Raw genomic sequence first — 19,448 nt, forward strand, 5'->3', positions numbered from 1 at the left:
ACCTTACATTAACTTAAGGCCACAGTAGCCGTAACTATAAACTTATTTTATTTTATAGTCAACTGTAAATACAAATTTCAGTAAAAAAATATAACCTTAAATGAAAATACCTTTAAAAAACCTCATTATTTTGATTTCGTTTATAAATTTTTAAACATTTTTATACAAACTCTTCTATCACCTCATCTGTTTATTTGAAAAAAATATTTAAACAAATTTGTTTTATTTATACAAAAAAATCTATTTTTGGACTTATTCTAAAATCTGTCCAAATCACGTAAATCTCAACATACTTTGGCAGAAGTTTTAAAATTAAAGAATGACGAATGACAGCGATTTTTAAGGCCGAGTTTGACCAATCCGACCCGAATATTTTTACAAGTATTAAAAAAGCCATGACTTTATAAAAATCCAGCATTTAATTAAAATTGAATTATTTATAAAAAAGAAAAAAGTACAAAATAAGTTTGAATCTCAGTAGCTTTAAGTGGCACCATCTACCTGGCACTATACGTCAAGTGATCGGCGCGATGGCAATTAATGATCATCATCGTCTAACGGTATAGAACTGACCTGCAGCACTGAACAATTACTCAGTGGCCACAATCGATCGACAAGCAGATAGATATTTTAAAGAAATATTTTTCAACGGGAAATGTTAGCTTTGATACCAGTATTTATAAATGGTACAATTTCTTAGCTGCAAAAGATAATAAAAAAGTGTTCAATTCGTTAAATGAAAATAATTTTTTTTATTACACGAAAATCGTATCGTTATCATGCACATCCCAACGCTTTTTTGAATATTTTCGGAAGGAATAAAAATTAACAAAATGTTGGCCAAAGTTAGCCTTCTGTTTTTTTTTTGTTTTTTGAGGAAGCCGACCTGAAACCGAGTTGAACTTTTATGGCCGAAGACAAAATTCAGCCGTTCTCTACTTAAAATATTATAAATTTAGAATTCCGTAGAAAAAAAATTTTTTATGTGACACCCTAATGTGCATACATATACATATGTTTGCCAAATTAGTGTTTGTAGAGTAAAAAACACAGGCGTAATTTATTTGCTTTGTAACTGAGGTTTACATTATGTAATTTTTATTCCGGCCAAATGTGTGGGTCACAACAAATAAGCTTGTTTGTACTGCAGCTATTATTGAAGAATAAATAGTAACAGTGGACCAGCCAAAGTTACACTGAAAGCCCACTCACAAATATTCATAATTATTCATTTAATTATTGCTTTAGTGAGCCCTAACCAATGTCAAGAATTTTATTTGCCAACGCAAGTTGCTTGCAGCTCTGAATTCATCAACATATAGTACATACAAAAAGGCTGTGCGGAAATTGTTTAAGTCCGCAGCCTGTAAGCTCCATAATCTGCTCATACAGTGGGCTTTCATGTAGGCGATAAAAATACAAGTTTTCAAGCCAATCAGGCAGTTTTACATATATTGTACAATATTCTGCGTTGCTCAAGTAATAAAATAGTAACTGTCTTTTTATTTAGACAAACAACATAAGTTTAATTTCCATGAGGCACCACATGCCAACCACACTTTTAAAGCCAACTTTATTATTTAACTTACCACTAGCGCATCTTTTTAACTCTTTTTTTTTACTTAGGTAATTGAATGCATCTTTCTTTACTTCGCACGCGAGAGTTGCTGTGAGAGTGTGTTCATGTCCAAAAACCGCATATGAGTTTACACAATCGACTGTATGAATTTTTTGTTGACGTTTTGGCGGTAGTAAATTAACACCTATTTGCTAGTTTGAAATCTAAGCAACCGTGAAGTCAGCACTTCGAGTAAAGCTATGCTAAGAAATAATGTCTATGCAAAGCGGCAAAAGTCTATATTTGTAAAAATCAACAAAAGGAGCTTGCATGTGGAATTGTGAATTAAATGCTGCAAGCGAAACCACCTGGGCCTTTTGGGCCCAGCAGAACACAAACATACATTCACCAGGAGTTCTTTATCACCTTTGTAAACTCGCGTCCTCTGTATGCCTTTATCGGACTCCAACCACAATCCATTGCAGACATCGAGATTGAACTGTGTCGTGAGACCCGCGTTACGTTCTGGATATTGTTGCAAGTTAAACTCTTACTTATCCAGAATTGACCCCGACGTACTCAGTATATGTACAGCATGTGAAGATATCCTAAATGATGTCACGTGCCCGCTTAAATTTACTTATTTAATAACCCCCTCTTTTTGGTGCCATCCCCTCGATGCTGCTTTTTCCTAAGCTTATCGTGAAACGGTGTCGATTGGGACGGCTGATACTTTCGCCCCTCGAATCACGGATTCCTAAGCTGCTACAACAACACAAAAAATCAACACTGAAGGAATCGTTTGCGGCATACTTCGATAATCCATTTGGAGATGCACTTAAACCCCCATTAATGAGGTCGCATAATATCAACCTAGTAATTGCGTTTATCACGAATAACGAATTAGCTGCAGAGCTAAGCTGGGCGTTAATATTGCAGACATCTGCCTAGCATGGAGAAACGGGTCATACAGCGTCACACACCTCTTGCATATTACCTCGAATAGTCTTTACTCGACCGGAAGAGACCGCGCGCCTTCTTGGACTTGGGCTAAAGAAGTTAAATGGGCTTGTTTGAATAAACAGCCAGTTGAATGGCGAAGAACTTTTACAACGGAAAAAATGTATACATACATAGGACAGTCAAGACTAATGGTTTATAAGTATAGGGGCAATGGTTCCGTTACTGCGTTATTGGCTGTGATTAGTTTTAGCGAACTCAGGAAACCCACCTCAACCAGAAAAAATTGAGAATGGTTAAAAAAACCGTTACACTAAAGAGTCATAAGCTTCCCAATGGAATGCTTGTGCTTAAGTATGAAAGCAAGCAAACGCTTGACTGGTTAATTAGCTATTTTATGTAACTGTAGTTTCACATAATTTTGCCACTCAGTTTAAAACGCACCTTCCTTTGCTGGAGATGGTGTAAACACTCGATACAAATGGATGTGTAAATAAATAGGTAACAACTGCATACAGATGTATTCGAGATCTAAATGCGCTGTAGTTATGTCAAGTGAAAAGTTCAACACAGGCATATTTACACCTGTGTTTACAATAATAGCAGCGCGACGTATTGCAAAGTTTTGACTATTAGTACTAAGTAAACAGCTCTTTTTTACTTTTTTATTGAAAAAAAAAAACAAAAATATAACTTAAAGTTTCAAATTTTGTCTAAAAATTTAAAACAATCAGCTAATTCTTAATAAAATTTCATTAAAATTTCAAACTTTTTATTCAGAATTTAAAAAAAATTTCAAGTACTCATTTTTATAGCCCATAAGTTTTGGTGTAAACAAAGTTTTGACAGTTTTTTTTATGCAGGCAGTCTTGTAAATTTTCTTAATTACAACAAATTACAACTTAAACAAAATTTCGAGTATTCGAGCTACCAAACGAGAGTCCTAAATTTTTCTAAAGATGCTAACTAAAAAGTTTGAAATTTAAATACAATTTATTATATATTTATTATATTTTTTTAATTTTGTAAAAAATTTGAAAAATTCAGTTATATGGTTTTTGTTGTAGTGGAAATTATATTTCTATAAAAAAATATAAAAAAAACGCCGCGCTGCTTTTATTGGAAACACAGGTGTACATGCATACTAAGTTTGTTTTTACAAAGTTTACAAACAAACTGTGTAACTATTTGCAATATTTTCGAAATTATACTTCAGATGGAATTCGAATTTGAATTAGCAAATAATTAAGGAATTTTTTGCTTACAACTCAACTTTTATGTTTAAAAACAATTGTAAATAGTTATTGCTAGTCAATTTTAAATTCCGCTGATTATTCCTAAAGGCATAAAATAATTATCTGCTACTGTATATATCAGACTTAGGACTGGTTATTCAGTGCAAGACTAACTCTGTCTTCCAGTTTAACTGAGCTTAAACCACAATTTTCCAGGCTTAAAAAATTCAGTTCATTACCACAATTAAAGTAGCACTGAAAAGTACGCTTACAAATGCAATGAACAGCAATAAATCCACAAAAATTACTCAACTCGTTCACACATCACAGATCTTTATAGACATTCATTTAGTGGATTATTTTAGTGTTTTAGTTCGTTTTATTATTATTAACTATATGAAAAAAATACAAAGAGCAGCAATAATTAATTTAATTGTGCAATTTCATGCTACTAATAGACAGTTGGAGGAAATCCGTAAGCGAGGTCTACTGAGGTTGCAAAAAATTATGCGAAATTCGATATTACATTTTATAATAAGCAATAACAGGCCAGGCGTCTAGGAGCACACGCTGTTTTCTGTAATAAGAATGTTAGTCAGGGGTAGACTGAATTAAAAGATTATTTTGGCGCATTGTTAATTTTTTGTTGTTTGTTCTTCAACATTACTTATTCAAAAACTAATCCTGAAATGAAAATATAAATTAATTAGTACACAATAAAGAACGGATTACGAGAATTCATTTAGAAAAGCTCCCTGTATTTGAGGCAGCCAGATAAGAATTTGTACAGAGCTTTAAATCACTACCGTTCAAAATCATGTTTATATTTTAGAGATCCAATGTCTTTTCACCAAAATGTTCACAACAAAAATTTGTATAGACAGAACAGGTACTAATGACGTGCTGAATATTTTCTGGGATATCAAAGTTACAAACTGGGCAAGCGGTACATAAAAGTATATTAACTTTTTTAAAAGGCCTTTCATTTAGATTAAGGGGTAGTCAGAGGCACGAAAAAATGATGATTTTCAATCATTTTTTTTGCTAGTCATTTGCTTTAATTTATAAAAATAAAAACATAGCATTAATACATCATGTTTCGACTTGCCTTAGCAAAATTAAAAAAAAAAAAATTATTAATTGTAAGAGTTATTGCTGTTTGTGTGGAGCCCGTTTCTTCAGAAGTCCCTTGCGGTGGTCATCACAAGTCCTTGGAGATTCATCTAAAATCAATTGGACAAGAGAAATTTGTTTTATTAATAGGTAATATTGTGCCTGATCGAAGCTTTTTTTCAAAATGAACAATATGGCGGCCTCAGGAAATATTTTTCAAAAATCGGAATTTCTGAAAAAAAATTCCTCAATTAAGCACGAGTTTTTTATGTTTTTCAAAAGCAGTACCGATTTTATTGAAATCTACCAAGCGGTTTTTAAGTTACAGTGATATATATTATATATATATATTATATATATATTTAATTGGCGCGTATATCCTTTTAGGGTGTTTGGCCGCGCTCCTCCTCCAAAAAACATTGTTTTGAGAAAATCGCATTTAATTTAATTTATATATATCAAAATGGACATTCATAACAATAAAATCCTAGAAGTCGGTTGCTTGCAGCTGCTGCTAGCTACTTGTTCTCGAACGCTCCGGAGCGCCCTTTGATAGTTGTTGAACAACTCGAAAAGTATTCGTCGGATTCACTTCAAATATTTACACAATGTTTTTAAGATATTATATTATACTTTAAAACATGCAAAAAAGAAATCGATTTTTTTTTAATTCTGACTATCCCTAACCCCTTAAGGAGCCCTCTCCTTGCACGAAAGATCAAACTTAGAGCATAAGCAGGCAAGTCGTCACTGAAAGAGTTGATCGAAAAGTTAAGCTCGAGAAAGTAGATAATCCAGTTATATGTGAACCTATTATTAGGCAATTTTTCATTTTCACCACAGCTATGAAAAAGTAGCAAATGTATTGCTGTTTTTTATTCTGTGCCACCACTCTGGCCAGGACAAAAAAAGTTTGAACTTTTTTGAGTAGTATAAAGTATGCTGGAATAAAATATCAGCAGTTAGTAGAGCAGTCCTCAACAGCAAAAAACTTAACCTTCCATATCTACCACTAAAACCTATTCTAACCCACATCCCCCCCTGGCGTTTACAGAAAGCCATAGTTAACACTGAGCTCCGAAAGTATAAAAAATTCGAAACACCAGCTATAATATATCAACAAGCTTTTGCACACATACAAAATGAACTCAAGGATTACACCTTCATATACACAGACGGCTCCCAAAGCAATAATATGATCGGATTTGGCGTAACTACCGAAAATGCAAACTTAGTAGTATCCAACCTAGCTGCATACAGTACAGTCTACTCTGCTGAATTAATTGCTATCTTGTCGGCTGTTAATATAATTAGAAATAAAAAAGGTAAATTTGCAATTTGCTCCGATTCACTTTCATCTCTCGATGCCATATCCAATATCGAAAACAATGATTACTATCCCAGTTCTATCCGTAGTATCTTACAAACAAAATACCCAAATATTTTACTGATATGGTCCCCGGGCCATGCCCTTATAAAGGGTAACGAATTTGCTGATAGCACAGCTAAATACGCCACCATAGCTCCAGTATTAACAACTACTAATCTAAATGTTAATGATATAGCTGAATTTCTTAAGAAAAAATTCATAAAACAATATAAGTCTGAGACTTGGCAAAAATGCTCAACTTGGTACAAAGCGCAAAATGTAAAAAAGCTTGATTTAAGCAACCTCCCAAAACACGCTAACCTTTCACTTTCTAGAATGGACCTTGTTAAGCTCACGCGAGTACGTTTGGGCCATTCAAAATTAACCCATAATCACCTTATCGACAGCAATACCCCCAGAACATGTCAGTTTTGTAACTCCACCCCGATCTCCATTAATCACGTTATGTCCGAATGTTATTCCTTCAACTCACTAAGAAAAAATATATTCCATAACTCCGATCCCATTCAATGTATTTTCAACCCCACAATCGATAATATTAAAAAAATTATAGCTTTCTTAAAAATATCAAAATTATATTACGAAATCTAAACAAGCATGTCGAAAAATTATATTGTATCTCCTAACTTATAATGAAATTCTAAACGACGCATAAGCACTTAGTATTAAACATTAATTAAGCACTAATTTTACATCATAAGAAGAAGCTGAAGGCCTTAGCAGCCATAGCTTTCCTAACTAGGCTTACAATTTTAATTATAAGTTTCAGTTTGTAATAATAATAATAATAATATTTATTGTTTTTGCTGGCATCGATTAGAGGAACGGTTTTGCATTATTCCATCCGAGTGAACTACGAGTAAATCGGCTCACTGTGGAAAATAAAAGTAGCTAAATTTTCTATTAAAATATTAATAATTTATGCTAACCAATGTTGTCTGGCCACTAACGCAATTTCATACTTTCACACAAATAACGCCGGCCGGCAAAACTCATGAAAACAAATTCAATTCTCAATTCCATCAAATGTGAATGTAGTTTCACAAATAAAAACCTCTGTAGAATGGCGTATTCGACAATCAGATTTATGGCGGCATACCATTTATTGTATATGCTCAGAAGCATGCTGCGAGTTTGTCAGCCGTTAGTGAACTTTGCACTTCTGTCGTCATGCGGCCCTTATCAAGCTAAGCAGCCAATATAGCTTATCAGTTATGAGCTTATCGCATTTTCTGAGCTCTGCTGGAACATTGAAGTGAAATAAAAACTAATTTTCTTTATTTTTCATGTGTGCTTTTCTCTCTACAGCTATTAAATTTCTTCTGCCGTAAATTAAACTGAGCCGTCCAAAATGGTAACTCTAATTATTACCCTCCTCTCGCTGCTATTTGTGTTTTGCGGTTTCTATTTTGCCAAAACGTCAAAGGAGATGCCAAAAAATTGGTATGAATTGAAAACGGAGCTGCGCTATCAATACATTGGCCTAGTTGGTTTGGCCCACGATTTCATTTATCGATCACGCGATCGTGTTGGTGAGTATTTGTAACAAGTTTGTGTGTGTTTGTAGAAGGTCAATTAAAAGTAATTAATAAACAATGGAAATTGTTTATACAACTTTGCTTTTAATAGCATCTGCCCACCCTTATATAAAATTTAATTACTTCAATTAGTAAAAAACTATTTATTAAAAGATTTGCTGTATTTTCTGTTTGATTTTTTTGATTCAGCACTTTATAAGCAACCTGGTCGTGTAGCTGTAATTACAGGTGGCAATCGTGGCATTGGCCTACGAACTGTGGAGAAACTGCTGGCGTGTGATATAACTGTTATAATGGGTAAGTTTCGCTATTACTTTAGGTTTTTTTAAATCGAAGTGGTTAGAAGTCTAGAAAGAAATATGTATGATGAAAATTCGAAAGTGGCTACTAAATTTGGAGCTATTGAGCTACCAACATTCTTTCGCATTCACGTCCAAATTTTGTTTGCCATTGGGGACTGCTCTTCGTTTCACTTTCTTCATAAGTCATTCCCTAAAATGTTTAAAAAAGAAAACTACACATACAGTGGTGGACATAAGTTTAGTTTAATAGGAATATACACTTGGGGTTACATAATTATCATATTTTTATATAATTCGCCATATTTTTCATGGTCGATTTTTTTTTTGTAAATTTTTTATAAAATCATAGTCTATTGCACAATAAAATACTTCTACATCAAAGTTCCAAACTTTGCACAGAATTCACAAACATTAAACAAATTTCAAAAAAATTTTCATCAACATTTTTAATATTTTTCTGAGAATTCTTAGAAAACGTCTGGTTATGTATTTTTATGGCACATTCAATTTTAGTATAAAAAGTGTAAGTTTGAAAACGCTGAGAAATCGGGTTATTTGCGACGTTTTTTTTTTAGAATTTTCTTGGAAGCACGTGCTTGCAAGTATTTTATATGGAAGAGAATGCTTAAAATTGTATCCAAAAAAATTGTCAAATTGAAAAAATGTGCTTTGAATGACGAAGTAAGAACAAATAAAAAATAAAATAAATAATTAGCGTGTACACTTCTGTTAGGTTTTTGGCCGAGCTCCTGCTCCTATTTGTGGCGTGCGTCATGATGTTCCACATATGGAGGGTAGGTAGGTAGGTAGGTAAGAGGGCAAGAGTACCCCAGGTACGCTACAAGTAGCACTTACGTGCCGTTTTGATACCATAAAGTGGACCACTACCTGTGAAAGGATTAAGGGAGGAGGTAAAACCGTCTACAGCCATCCAGTGCTGTTGATGTAGCGGAGGAGAGAAAAGGGATCTAGGCTGGAGAATTTCATCAAGTCATCCCCAAAGGGGACGCCGAGGAATCTCAAGCGCCTAGCCGCCAAAGCCGGACATCTGCAGAGAAAGTGTTCCACAGTCTCTTTCTCTGTAGGATCCCCACAGCTTCTGCAATGGGGGTTGTACTGAATTCCAAGCTTCTCCGCGTGAGTGCCGATCACCCAGTGGCCAGTGATCACCGCAATGAGTTTGGAAATTGAGTGGCGGGGGTTCCCATCACCTTAAGCGTTCTGTTTATATCGTATTGAGGCCATAGTGCCTTTGAAATGGCACACGATGAGACAGACCTCCATCTATCTTGTGCTTTTCTTAGAAAGAACTTGTGTAGTTTCCCTTTAACGACGGCCAAGGGGATACCGATGTCAGAGAAGAGGGTAGCTGGATCCGGTTCTGCCGCCCCCTTCCTGGCAAGCTCATCGGCAATTTCATTTCCCTCTATATTCCTGTGTCCAGGAACCCAGATGAGGGAAATGTTTCCTGCACGTTCGAGGCGTTTAAGTTCCTCCTTACAGGAGTTCACGAGAAGAGAGCTGCAATACGACGACGACAGTGCCGGAAAAAATATTAATGTCTCCCTCCCAACAGCGATCCTGAAGCATTTTGCATGCCTGCAGGATCGCGAAGACCTCTGCTTGAAAGACGCTGCTTGTCTCCGGCAGTTTATAGGAGACCGAAATGCTGGCTGATTTAGAGTAGACCCCCGCTCCCACTCCAGACTCCATTTTGGATCCGTCAGTGAAAACAGAGAGAAGGAAGGGGAGATCTGCTTCAAGATGCTGATATGTCCTACAGGGAGTTGTCTCCAAAGGCCAAACTCCTTCAGTCTAATAGCACTCTGAGCAGCAATGGATTTAACCTGCAGATCCACAGGAATTAAGTGGAGAATAACGTTGAGCGCAGCGGTGGGACATGTTCTACAGGCACCAGTGACGCCAACACATGCAGTTCTCTGCACTCTCTCTAATTTAGTGAAGTTGTAGCTCTTCTGAAGAGCTAACCACCAAACTAGGCAACCGTATGTCAAAATTGGCAGAACCACTAAGTTGTACATCCAAAGTACGACACGTGGCTTGAGACCCCATTTTTCGCCGAACATAGATTTACAGGCGTGGAAGGCTATATTGGCCTTCTTAACTCGATTTTCTATGTGCAGCTTCCAGTGGAGCTTGGGGTCAAGTATTACACCAAGATACTTGACTTCCGATGAAAGTGTAAGACACTGGTTGTTAAGTCTAGGAAGCTTAAAAGGTGGAGGCTTGTATTTTCTGGTGAATAGCATCAACTCCGTTTTGTCAGAGTTGACTCTGAGACCGCAACTGGCGGCCCATCTGCTAAGTGTAGCCAGTGCACCTTCCAAAATTTCAGCCATTACTGATGGGAAGGGACCTGAGACCATCAGGACCAAGTCATCGGCATATGCTACCAAAACTCTCGATTGCCCAGTTTATTCTGTTGACGGACAGGACCGGTGTCAGGGACATCGCAGGCAACCCCTCCTGCCGGTTCGCGTCTTCGTTACAGACCGGATCAATAGAGTTTTCCGGGAAATGGGCATCAATAAGAATTTTTAAGGATTCGCCTGCAGATTCAGCCCACTCCCCGTTCTCTCTTTTGACAAGAGTTTTACAGGAGTGGTCCTTGGATAGGATCCTGCTGAGTCTGGCCGAGTCTCTTACGGATTCGATGGATTCGCAGTACTCTTTCCAAGAGTTGCGCTTCGCATCTCTAATGGCTTTCTTATAAACTTTCAAAATTTCCCGGTAATCTTGAAAGTTCCTTATTTGGTAACATTTGTTGAAGACTCTCCTAACCTTCTCTTTCAAGTCGGTCAGCGTCTTGCTCCACCAGGGAGGAAAGTCTTTCTTGCTAAAGGATACTGGACAGGCCACTTTGAAGGCAGTCTGATAGGACCCTTCTAAGTGTCTAACTTGCGTGTCCAGTTGTTCCTTAGTGGTAGTCAAGAACTTACTCCTATTCAGCTTCTTGCAGAAAACCCTGTGGAAAAGAGACCAGTCTGTTCGTTTAGGGTTCCTGCAAGGTCTCTCGAGCGAAATCGATTTCGTAGAGGATCATCCTGTGGTCCGAAAACGAGTTCCTCTGGGAGACCGTCCGATTTTCAACCCTGACAGCAGATGAGTTTGTAGAAAGAGAGATATCAAGAACTTCCTCCCAACCCCTTGATGTTCCCGATGCCGGGAAGACAAAAGTTGGGGAGTTGCCCTTGTTCCAAATAAGTAAATTACGGCTTAGTATAAAATCAAAGAGAGACTCACCCCGTTCATTGATCTCGCTGCTGCCCCAAATGGTGTGTCTGGCATTTGCATCGCATCCGATCAGGATGTTCTCCTTCTTGGGCTAGAGAGTACCCACTAGATGTTGCAACTCCTCAGGAGGCGCCGATCTGTCGTGGGCCATGTAGGCAGACACCAAGCAAAGGCAACTGCCACTGGATGGTTCCACCCTGACCGCAGTCACATCCGGTGAACTGAAATTAGATAGCAAAAAGGCATTAATTGTGTTCCTAACTAGGATACAGGCCCTTGGTTTACCATCAGTTTGCACATAAAAAAGGTCATAGGATCTGTCCCTCAGTCCCATGATTTTTTGCTGCCAGATCCAAGGCTCCTGTATCAGGCAGACATCGATGTCCTCCTCCCGGAGGGTGACTCGTAGGTTATCTGTGGCTAGTTTGGAATGGCGAAGGTTAATTTGTAATACTTTTAACAAACTGTTCAAAAGTGTTACTTACCTTTTACGACTGCTCTCCCAGTTCAGAATCTGCGTCCGTCCCAGACAGCCGCAGATCGCCGAGCAGCTTCTTGGTGTCATCCCCCAATTTCTCCAAGTCGTCGTCTAGGGCGACAGAGGCGGGGAAGACCTTCACTTTGGCCAACCTGAGGCCAAAGCGAAGTTTGAACTGCTGTTTTTCGAGTGCCTCCAGCGACTCGTTGTTAATCAGCAGTAATACGGCTGAGCTATGCTGCTGAGGTTCTTCTACTTTGATGACAGTCATCCATAGGAACCTCAGGATTTTGTAGCTTGAGACACGGGACAATATCCGAATTGTCCAGCTCCATTTTCGGCAACCAAATTCTGGCTCGTGGTCGCCTGGGAATTTCTGAAGCAGGGATGAGCTTTAGCGAAAGCCCTTCCCAGGCGTTGCTAACCGTAGCAAGGCTCTTCTCCAGGCTCTTCTTTCGAGTACTGATTGGCACATTTTATCACCCTACAGCCTCGACAGATTTCCCCCGAGTCGAAGAGAGGTGCTGACCCTTTTTTGTCCATGAGGTGTCTGACGACCATACCCGATAGCCGTCCCTCAATGGCGTCCCAAAGGGGCAACACCGCTCTTCCACTATTGGTTTGCGCGTCCACGAGGGCAACTTGGAGATGATCTCTAGCCACCTCACTGTAAGCCGCCCTCGAGGCCGCGCCTGCCGCACTGGTTGAAGGGCCCTCAGCTCCCTGGGTTGAGGAGTATTTGCTCCTTTTGACCACACGTCCACTCACATCCTGTGAGCGGTTACGTTTAGCCGAGCTTCGTGCCGATTTAGGCTGTTGTTGTGGTTGTTGTTGTGGCTGGTTTAATTTTGCTGCGGACGCGGCCTCGTACTCTCTGATCGCGGCCTCGTACTTCACACGGTCCTCAGCGTCCCGCTCGTGCGCTTTACCGGCTTGTTCATTCTTGGCAATCTTTGCCAGAATGAATTTCGCCCTCAGGTAGCGCGCTTTGAGCAGGGTACCGGACGACTTCTTGTTTTTCTTCTTCTTGGTGACCTTCGCAGTGGTCACCGGGGCATCATTGCCAGGGGTCACCTTGGCGGCCTTACCAGAGGCCCCCAAGGAAACCTTTCCAGAGGTCGCCTTGATTACCTCACCAGAGGTCGTCTTGGTAGCCGACTGGAGAAGGCTTGGTCTTAGAAGGTGGGTGCTGTGTTTTGCACCCCTCGAACATGGCTCGACGATCGTTTCCTGGCTGGAGGCCAGAAGATCGTCCTCGGAGAGAGTGCCCAGCACACTCTCCATTAACTCCTTAACTTATTCTTGTTTTGTTTTTATTTTGGATTCCATACGCTTTTTGGTCCCACGAGTAGGCACGGAAGGGGTGGTCCGCCACGGCAGAGCCGGCATGCCGAGGTAAGGCACTTAATACAACCGACCTTGCCTGGGCATCGGAGGGGACCGTTAAAGACTGGTTATTTAGACACTACCAGCCATGCAGCTCTCGGCACGGGTACCTCGACACCTTAGCTTAAAGTGCTGACAAGGTTAAACCGCCTTGTCACCGGTCGACAGAGCCTCGTTAGCGAAAACAGGGAGTACCAAGTCCAGGGCATCAAGTCCTGGACAGTGGGTAGAGGTTGCCATTTGGAGAGGAGTGGCTATATTGTTCGCATCACTTTCCCATCTAACCCCCCACACATGGAGGGGACGTACGGTATTAAGACGACTCCGAATGGCAAATGGTGTTTTATGAGGAACTTTTTCATAGCAGAAATACGCTCGCAGGTTTGTCATTGCCTGTCGAGGGGCGATCGCTATTAGAAACAAGTTTTTCTATCATTTTGCTGTTTCATGCACGGAGATTCGAACCTACGCACTCATAAATGGTAGTGACGCACCAACCCATTCGCCTACGACGGCCGCCGATAAGAACCAGTAGAGTGAATTTCACAGTTATGCTTAAGCATGAAATCTGATGATGTGTGTGTCAAATTATAAACTTCACAAGACCGAATGTACCACAGATTCCAATGTTGCCCATGTTCTGAAGAATAACTTCCTGATTTGCAAATTTGTCCACTACAAAGATTCAAAGCATACGGCAGGCTCCACAAAGGGTTGGCTTTGACGCGCAATGATATTGAGGTTGCCAGTCGACCGTTATTCTTGTACCAGTTATCAAATAAAAAATACCACTACTACTGGATTTACGTACTAGATTGGCCCAAGTTTCTGGCCGCCAAGTGCGTTTCTTTCAGCGATGTAGCCCTGTTTAGATTAGTGCACCACATTTTTTGTCAGTAGACCGAACATGATGAACATTTCGAAGAAAAAATTCAAATATGACGGGCTTGGAGATGGTGGTATGGGGTGCACGAAAAAAAATAACGAAATATACACAACACATTTGTAACTATTAAAGTAATTTTGTAGAAAACATATTTTAACCCATTTATCTTAATCACAATCAGCGCCTCGTTTGGTTTCAAAAATAGTACTTATTGAATTTTTTTCTTGTGAAAAAAACGTTATGAAAACCACAAATCGCATCAGAAATCTGGTTTAATCAGATTAAAAACAAAAAATCAAGTTGTTTTTAACTAGTTCGCCACCACTGTAAATAGAAAATTCACTTCTACGTGAGTTAAATGTGAAAAATATTATAAAAATTCAACCTGATTTGTAAGCGCCCTTCCTTTTAAAGCTGCTTCGCTTAATTTTTATGCCATCAAAATCGCTATGCTGCACTCGATACCGACAGCGTATAATTCGTTTCAAGCATGATGAAACTATTAATTATTTAAGCTGAGGTTGCCAAGAGTGTTGCAAAGCAATTATTACAACTGTTTCATTATTTAAAAATACAAAATAGATCCACACGTACGCGCTGTATGTAAAATTATGTATTTTGTAAATACAAAAAAGCTCTTTCACATGCAATCTGCTGTTGGTTTTCCGCTGTTTGGCGCGGCCCATACCCAACCACGCCTAAAAGCCCACTTCAATTTAGTAACAATCATGCCGCATATTCAAGTTTAACGCACTGCGCATTGCATATATTTAGGCGCACTTTGATGTGTTCGTTGATTTTCTCACTCACTCACTGCTTTTCTTTATATTTGCATTTCAGGTGTTCGTGATCCCGTTAGCGCCAAAGCCGCGGTTACTTCCGTTGTCGATCTTTCAACCAGTGATGGCAAGCTGATATGCGAGACGCTTGACATTTGCGATTTTAAATCCGTTAACGAATTTGCTGAAAAAATTAAGGCGCGTTACAATAAAGTTGATTTGCTAATTAACAATGGTGAGTTAATCCAAATATAGTAAATGGAAAAATAATTCGTTTGCCCTGTTAAAAAACTAATAATAAATGTTTACTTGGTTTCAACTCGAAATGAAATCTTTCAAGCAAATATTACATATATTATATATACAGTATAGTTACTAAAACACTAACAATTTCCCCACAGCTGGCATTATGTTTGCGCCCTTCAAATTAACCGCCGATGGAAACGAATCTCATATCGCCACCAATTACTTGGGCCACTTTCTGCTCACTCATCTGCTTATGCCCGAACTGAAGGCGGCTGGCAAAGAAGGCAAAAATTCGCGTGTCGTCAACATATCGTCTTGTGTGAATCTGATCGGACGCATAAATTACAATGACATCAATGGAATGTAAGCCTACTTAGCGCATAAAACAATTTTAGATTACTAAAAATATTTATTTAATATCCTTCTCGTTCACAGCAAACACTACTACCCGGGCACTGCGTACAGCCAGTCGAAGTTGGCACAAATTCTTGCTACACGCCATCAACAAACCATCTTGGACGCACAGTCAGCGCATGTACAAGTCAATGCTGTGCATCCAGGTATTGTCGACACCGATCTCTTCGAGCATAGCGCCACCACTTATGTGCCATTCGTGAAGAAACTACTATTCAAAACCCCCGAACAGGGCTCACGCACCGTTGTCTTTGCCGCCATCGATCCGAGAGTAGAGGGTAAAGGTGGCACCTACTTGAGCAATGGAGGACTTGGACAAATGCACCCAGATGCCAAGAACCCAGCTAAATGTGAAAAATTATTTAAATACACCTGTGAGCTGTTGAAAATTGAGGATTTCGGTAGTGGAAAAATTTGATGCGCAAAAGCCTACGAAAGGTGAAGAGTAAAACCAGCCACCGAATGTAAAGTCATGCAAAAATATATGCAAGCATTGTATTCCAATATTTCTAAGCCCTCGAGACAGACAATATTTGCGTTTGCCAAATTTGCTGAAAAGGCAAGTGAAAATATTAGGGGTTTTCTATAGAAATTATGCCAAGATGAACTTAAAAATTTTCGATATCTGAATTTATATGTCGTAGGAGTAGAAATGTATTAAAAAACAATTATGTTTCACTTTAAAAACATTATTTAGCCGATTTAACTACGCTTTCTTCTTACTCTCCAAACTCTATAAAATATCACTCACACTAAGCATAAACAACATTCATATACAACTGTATTAGCAGCAATAAGAAGCATTTAAGTATAAATCTAACCATATAATTAGTTAAATTACAACTGTATTTAATTTACATTTGTGAGAATAAATCTTTTTATACTAAAATTAATGCTCTTTATAATTAAAATGTGGTCGCGGATGCGTAAGCAGCCCTTAATGAAAAATAACTTGGGCTGTTGCTCGTTCTACGCATAAAAGAACTTCAGTATAGTTTTACGAAACCGTAGGTGTATGGTTTGGTGAATTCGAAATCCACACTGAAACATCAAATGTTAGTAAAAAGTTTTTTCTATTAGCGATCGACCCTCGGCAGGCAATGGTAAACCGCCGAGTGCATTCCTGCCATGGAAAAGCTCCTCATAAAAAACATCTACCATTCGGAGTCGCCTTAAAACTGTAAGTCCCTCCATTTGAGGAACAATATCAAGAGGCACGCCACACATAAGAGGAGGAGCTCGGCCAAATACCCAATAAAGTTTGTAATAGCCTTTAATATATATAGAAAGCCTTACTCAATGTACATATTTTTAATTTCAATCCTGATAACGGCGAAGCAAACTTAATATATAAAACCATTTTGCACGAAGCCATTGTGAAAGCTTACATTAAATAATTCAAAAACCAATTGAGTTCCGTAAAATTAAAGAGAGATGTTAATAAAATATGTATAGAAGTAAGTGTGAAAAATATCCAGTAAAATTTAATATGGCGAGCCCTATCATATAAAGAATTTATTAATACTATAGAAATGGTAAAGAAATGAAATCACGGCGCAAATAAGTTGAAAACCTTGCTCGAGCAGTTTTGATGGCGGCAATGGCATAAATGTACAGCGCTGTAACTTATAAAGGGCCTGGATTTTATGCAAAAAAGGACCCGCGTTGATATCGAAAAAAAACGTGATTTTCAACGCTGAATCCGATTCTGTTGACAAGGCGTGGCTTCATGACTACGACACGCAATCCAAACATCCGGAGAGTGATTGGAAAGCTCCGAATGAACCAAGACCAAAAAAACCACGTTGTTTCCCACCAAAAAAAGAGAGCAAAGCTAATGACTCTTATGGATTAAATGAATTTTTGCCAGGAGGTCAGACAGTTAAGGACTATGGCAGTGGTCGCCAACCCGTCGATCGCGAGCTACCGGTATCTCGCAAAGGCAATTCTGGTAGCTCGCGCTGCTCACGTTGCAAAAAATCCAAAAGTCTGAAAATCATACCAGTATTAGCAAATTTCAGAAATTTTCATAATAAATAGATAAACAGCGGCAACACTGCGGTAAGCGATTTCGCGCCGACAAACACGACGCGAAGTCGTGTCTCCGTTCTAGGATCGGCTGGAACCGATTAGCGTGTTCGAGAATTTTTTGGCTTTATATATACGCAATGCACGTCGACATTGCGCTCAGTTTAATACTGAACGGCATTATCAACGTTCTGCGTGCAGCGGTTGGGTTAGAGTTCGAAACATTATGGCAAGCAGTAGTAAGAAGGCGAAGACATACCATTTCCATTCGGAATGTGAAGAACAATACTTCTTCACAGAAGTTAAAGGCAAAAGTGTTTGTTTGTTATGTAATACACCTAAAAACAAAAACTCAAAAATTCGGATGACGGGAAAACAAACACGGAACAAACGGAAAAAATGACGGGAAAACATACTGACGCATCGACAGCACGGACTGATAAAAAACCAAACATGCAGACAGACCTACAGGACAAGCAAACAGACAGACAGGAGGAAGTGACGGACGCACTCAAAAAACAGTCAGACATTTGGACAAGACGTACGAGCAAGGACGAACTGAGGATGACGGGGTCACCCTCAGAGGATGAGCTCTTGGCCTCCAGCCAAGAAACAGTTGAGGGCAAAGCTGTGGGCCACAGTACGCCAACAACTATAAATGAACCAACAACATCCGCTAAAGCCATGGGGCAAAAGCGTGGCAATAAAGGTCCCTCGAGGTATAAACTTTACCAGAGGTCTCTCGCTATCCTTGGCAGGATTCGGAAAAACGAGACCGAAGGTAAAGTTCATCCCAAAGATGAGACCGACAAGGCAAGATGCCAAAAGGTGGTTGATGAATACTTGGCATTCCAAGCCGCCAACAGGACAGATGCCAAAAAACGAAACCGCTCGCATGACGAAACTGGGAAGGTAACAAAGAAGCACAAGATATCGGATCAGGGTGCAGTTGCCTCCAAACCTATCAAGCGATTTAGTGAGGTGGCACGGGACCATCTCCAAATGGCATTGGTAGACGAAACCTCTAACCGCGGAAAACCAGTGCTTGACAAATGGTCAGAGATTGAGGCACGGTTGTCTCGCATAGTCGTTGACCATGTCATGGCGAACCCGGAGGGCCAAACACCAGTTTTCGACTCGGTGGAGGTAGTCCGCGGCTACCGTGTCATTAAATGCGATGACCAATTCTCACTGCATTTCTTGACAAATGTGATTGGTAAAATCCAGAACAGCTGGGAAGGCTTGAAACTCAAGCTAATTCCGGCTAGCGAGATTCCACGAAGGCCGAGGGCTCGCATCTGGGTACCAAACATGGAGTTTGATGCCAATCAACTAATCCCCTACCTTCAGGCGCATAATCGCTCGGTGCCGATGACCGATTGGTCGATCATCAAAGCGGAGGCTCCGCAAAGGCACAGTAGATCATTCCTCCTTCTAATTACAGAAGAGAGTCTGGAACCACTGGAGAAAGTGGGAAACAAACTTCAGTTTGGGATCAGGAAGACCCAGCTGAAGATATTCCGTTCTGCAAACCCGGAAGAGGAGCAGGATGAGGTCGATGGTCCCAACGAACTGCTGACTGGCATGCAGCTAGATGACACCGAGTCCGAAAAAGGAAACCAGTAAACATGGGTTTAAAGGTTGTCCAAATCAATCACGGTGTGCAACGGACAACCTAACCGTTCTCCTGGCGGAGGAGGACGTGGACATCGCACTAATTCAGGAACCCTGGGTGCGGAGCACCGAGGTGAAAGAGTCCACTGGGGAAACCTACAATATCTACTATAAACGGATAGAAGGTAATCCCAGAACATGTATTGTAACTAAAAAACATTTAAACACATTTTTAATTCCATTGTATAGTTCACAGGATGTGACGG

General features: G+C 39.6%; 2 protein-coding genes across 3 annotated transcripts in view; both read left to right on the forward strand.

Annotated features, from left to right (window-relative positions):
* The window catches only part of LOC128865835 (dehydrogenase/reductase SDR family member on chromosome X), a 19,638-nt gene extending 3,229 nt beyond the window's left edge, over window positions 1-16,409 (forward strand). The window contains exons 1-6 of one of the 2 annotated variants that reach the window (XM_054106214.1): window positions 7,125-7,143; window positions 7,565-7,788; window positions 7,984-8,091; window positions 14,942-15,115; window positions 15,282-15,489; window positions 15,562-16,409. In XM_054106214.1, coding sequence (XP_053962189.1) covers window positions 7,608-7,788; window positions 7,984-8,091; window positions 14,942-15,115; window positions 15,282-15,489; window positions 15,562-15,958 — 1,068 coding nt within the window. In that variant the 5' untranslated portion in view covers window positions 7,125-7,143; window positions 7,565-7,607 and the 3' untranslated portion in view covers window positions 15,959-16,409. Of the gene's footprint in view, window positions 1-7,124; window positions 7,144-7,564; window positions 7,789-7,983; window positions 8,092-14,941; window positions 15,116-15,281; window positions 15,490-15,561 lie in introns of those variants that run through there. The other variant, XM_054106213.1, reaches the window with a different exon arrangement.
* Window positions 16,410-17,967: 1,558 nt separating this feature from the next.
* LOC128867275 (uncharacterized) lies at window positions 17,968-19,194 on the forward strand. Its single transcript, XM_054108386.1, has one exon. The coding sequence runs from the start codon at window positions 17,968-17,970 to the stop codon at window positions 19,192-19,194; it is 1,227 nt and encodes a 408-aa protein (XP_053964361.1).
* The last annotated feature ends 254 nt before the right edge of the window (window positions 19,195-19,448 follow it).

The sequence above is a fragment of the Anastrepha ludens genome, chromosome 6 (genome assembly GCF_028408465.1).
Source record: "Anastrepha ludens isolate Willacy chromosome 6, idAnaLude1.1, whole genome shotgun sequence".
NCBI lineage: Eukaryota > Metazoa > Arthropoda > Insecta > Diptera > Tephritidae > Anastrepha > Anastrepha ludens.

Bases quoted from the DNA above. Each gene is read 5' to 3' on its own strand.
- LOC128867275 (XM_054108386.1), top strand. From the start codon at position 17,968: ATGACGGGAAAACATACTGACGCATCGACAGCACGGACTGATAAAAAA.